We start from the raw sequence: 3882 nt of genomic DNA, 5'->3' as shown, positions 1-3882 counted from the left end.
GGAGGCATCTTATGTTAACCTACCTACCATTGCTCTGTGTAACACAGATTCTCCTCTGCGCTATGTGGACATTGCCATCCCATGCAACAACAAGGGAGCTCACTCAGTGGGTTTGATGTGGTGGATGCTGGCTCGGGAAGTTCTGCGCATGCGTGGCACTATTTCCCGGGAACACCCGTGGGAGGTCATGCCTGATCTCTACTTCTACAGAGATCCTGAAGAGGTAAGCTTCTCCAAAGGCTTGTGGTTACATAAGCAAAATGGACAACTTGGACTGTGCTTCTAGGAAGCAAAATTTGTCAGTCCCTGTAAGTCTTCCCCCCCCTCCTTTTTTTTAATAAACAGATTGAAAAAGAAGAGCAGGCTGCTGCTGAAAAGGCAGTGACCAAGGAGGAATTTCAGGGTGAATGGACTGCTCCAGCTCCTGAGTTCACTGCTACTCAGCCTGAGGTTGCAGACTGGTCTGAAGGTGTACAGGTGCCCTCTGTGCCTATTCAGCAGTTCCCTACTGGTATGTATCAGGATAGAAGAGCATCAAGCTGATATTTTGCAACTTCTCAGTTTTATTCTAACTTTAATGATCTCTGTGGCTTTTATAGTAGCTTTAAGAGATTTTCATCCTAGTGTGCTACAGCATCTGATAGACTGCTGTTGGGAGTGGGGTAAGGAAAAATACTACTTTGAGGACAGAGCTGATGGCTTTTCTTGGTATTTTCTTAACAGAAGACTGGAGTGCTCAGCCTGCCACGGAAGACTGGTCTGCAGCTCCCACTGCTCAGGCCACTGAATGGGTAGGAGCAACCACTGAATGGTCTTAAGCTGTTCTTGCAGGGCTCTTAAGCAACATGGAAAAATGGTTGATGGAAAATAAACATCAGTTTCTAAAAGTTGTGTTCATTTAGTTTGGTTTTTTACTCCAGATGAGAATACCTGGGATTGCATACCAAAGTATAATAATAAATACATGTCTTGAAATGCATTGTACTTCTAAAGCCCACTGTAGATAAAGTACATTGCTTTTTACTTGAGCGTTTCCCTGAGCTTGCTTTCTGTGTAGAGAACATCTGTTCCCTGAAAATACATATAAGTTGTTGCACATATTTAGGTGGTAACCTCAGGAATGTTTTTCTGAGGCCCTGATAATCTTGACTTTAATTACCATGTGTGTGGGTAAGTTCTATAGAGCTTAGGTTTTTAGTTTTGAGAATGTTCCTGTCACTTAGGTTAACTATTCCTGGAAGCCCTGAAGAGGCGATGGCCCTTCCCCACATCGAGAGACATTAATTGCCCCTCTTGTGAGCTTGCCTACAGGTTCTGGGAGAGGAGAGGGTTGTATGTATGTATATAAAAAAAAAAAATGCTCTCTGTATTTGTCTTTGCTGGGTGTGGGGCAGGGGGGAGAGTCTTTCCCTGTTAAGGCTGGAGTACAGTGGTGTCATCTCAGTTCACTGCAACCTCTGCCTCCTGGGTTCAGGCGATTCTTGTGCCTCAGACTCCAGTGTAGCTGGCATTTCAGGTGTGCATCGCCACACTTGGCTAATTTTTGCATTTGTAGTAGAGACGGTTTTGCCAGGCTGGTCTCCAACTCCTGGCCTTATGAGACCCGCCCCAAAATGCTGGGATTACAGGCCTGAGCCGCTGTGCCTGGCCACTTTTTTTTTTATATATATTATTGCTGGTGGCTTCATCCTAAACTGATTTAATGATTCTCATTGCCTACTGAAAAATACTGTTGGCTGTCATGTTGGCTCACCCATAATCCCAGCACTTTGGGAGGCAGAGGCAAAATGATTGCCTGAGCTCAGGAGTTCAGCACCAGCCTGGGCATCGTGGTAAAACCCCATCTCTTCGAAAGATACAGAAAATTGGCAGGGCATGATGGCATACTCTTAGGGTACGTCAGCTACACAGAGGAGGCTGAGGTGGGAGAATCACCTGAGCCCAGGAGTTTGAGGCTGCAGTGAGCTGTGATTGAGCCCCTGTGTACCCAGCCTGGGTGAGGAAGTGAGGCCCTGTCTCAAAAAGATTAACAGAGACATTTCCATAAATTGGATTGAATACAGATTTTGCGATACCTGAACTGATTTACATGGGTTCATAGGTTCTCTTTAAAAATTTACGAAGTAGATGTACATGTGACCACATTCCCAGGGCTCCTTCCAGTGGTGCTGAGGCAGTGGGGACACTGCAGTCTCAAGCATTTTCTTCATAGTAAGCCTGCTTATGACTGTAAGCAAGGTTGGGAAAATCTGCCCTATAATGTCTCCAAGTGGAATGGCGTTCAGTGAGATTTATGGTTCTTGGGAGTTGCAAGTGGTTAGCAACACTGGCAGAGATTGCTGGAATCGGGATGGTGGGAAGCAGGGACAGTTAAACAGAAGGCTACTGGCCAATGGGAGCTGGAGAAGCATTGGGAGGTGGTGTGAGCCTGGAGTAAGGTACGCTAAGCTCATTTGTCAGGTTCTGGTTGGAGTCTTCAGCGAACGGAGAACCTTGGCATTTCCTGACACTTGAAGACATTGTGGAAAACATCTATTTACATCAGACATACCACTATCCAGCAACCTCCAGGAAGATCCCATCCTAGTGGGGTCCCACACAAACCCAGCCTCTCCATAGACTTGTGTCTTAGTGCTGAGCACCTCCAATCGGGAGACCTCGGTAGCATTCTCATAGCAGTTCAGAAAGTCTTTTTTTCTAGATTCTAAGGCTAGGAAGGAGGTAGTCTTCCTTGGCAGGGTTCATTCATGTTCAGCTAAGTGGAAGCCAGAAAATATACTAGAGGGGATCTCAGACCCACTCAGCTGGGGTTAGCCTCTCCTGGCAGGCCTTAACCTTTTCATAACTTCTATACCTGAAAATAGGATCCTCTCCCCAGCTCCACTCCCCAGCCCTGCCGCACATCACCAACTGCTAGTGGATCCTGGCTCCAGTCTGGGATTACCATGCTCTCATGGGACCCAGCACCTGCCCATGGCCACAGAGTCAGTGCCCCCAAGCTGTCACCATCTGGAATAGCCACCTTAAACCAGCCAGTTCAAACTGAGTTTTCTCTTGCCTGGTGGTGCCCATCCAAAGTAGGGCAGCTCATAAGCACTGCTGAATCAAGGTGACAATCTGTGCCCCCTGGGTGTTCAGCAGCCTGCTACTGGCAACTTACCCCAGTGGTGTTTGCAGAATTGAGTCTTCCTGACTGCTGTGGGCCCATGCCTAGCATGAGGCTATTTTGAAGGTGAGGGAGAAGCCTTTCCCTCCTTCACTCCTAGGCACTGCTTTTGCTTTGGCCCCGTGAGCCACCTCCCTTCTTTTCTTGGCACTTCTCTGTTTCCTTCTACACGGGAATTAGTTTTCCCTCATTAAGTTACTCAATTCCGTTGTTCAGCCTGATCCTAGAAATGCAGCTTGCTCTAAATATTACATGCCTTAAGGTTTTACTTGTTCACAACTTCAAGCTCTTCATACACTTTTGGGCAGTTTGTCTTCTATGCTTAATAGAAACTGAATCCCACATAGAACTCTAGTTTCTCCTCTTCCTCCACTTTCTCCTCTCTTCTCTACTTTTCTAAGTAGCATAGGGACTCCTTTTGTAAGATTGCAATAAACACATTTTTTCTTGTACATTCCTAATATAAGGGCAAATCTGAGCATCCACATTGGAATCAACCTATCACAAAAGCTGGCACTTGGTAAATACTAGTAAGTACTGAGTGAATAGAAAAAAGAATAGGCCAGGCGCGGTGGCTCAAGCCTGTAATCCCAGCACTTTGGGAGGCCGAGACGGGCCTTGATCTCAGGAGGTCAGGAGATCGAGACCATCCTGGCTAACACGGTGAAACCCCGTCTCTACTAAAAAAATACAAAAAACTAGCTGGGCGAGGTGGC

General features: G+C 46.5%; 1 protein-coding gene across 3 annotated transcripts in view; it reads left to right on the top strand.

Annotated features, from left to right (window-relative positions):
* RPSA (ribosomal protein SA) overlaps nucleotides 1-891 on the top strand; it is a 6260-nt gene extending 5369 nt beyond the window's left edge. For all 3 annotated transcript variants that reach the window (XM_011953275.1, XM_011953277.1, XM_011953276.1), the window contains exons 5-7: nucleotides 95-223; nucleotides 346-511; nucleotides 724-891. In XM_011953275.1, coding sequence (XP_011808665.1) covers nucleotides 95-223; nucleotides 346-511; nucleotides 724-818 — 390 coding nt within the window. In that variant the 3' untranslated portion in view covers nucleotides 819-891. The remainder of the gene's footprint in view (nucleotides 1-94; nucleotides 224-345; nucleotides 512-723) is intronic.
* Nucleotides 892-3882: the final 2991 nt, after the last annotated feature.

The sequence above is a fragment of the Colobus angolensis genome, unplaced genomic scaffold (assembly GCF_000951035.1).
Source record: "Colobus angolensis palliatus isolate OR3802 unplaced genomic scaffold, Cang.pa_1.0 Scaffold36, whole genome shotgun sequence".
Lineage (NCBI taxonomy): Eukaryota > Metazoa > Chordata > Mammalia > Primates > Cercopithecidae > Colobus > Colobus angolensis.
This window is presented reverse-complemented; position numbering and strand designations above follow the sequence as displayed.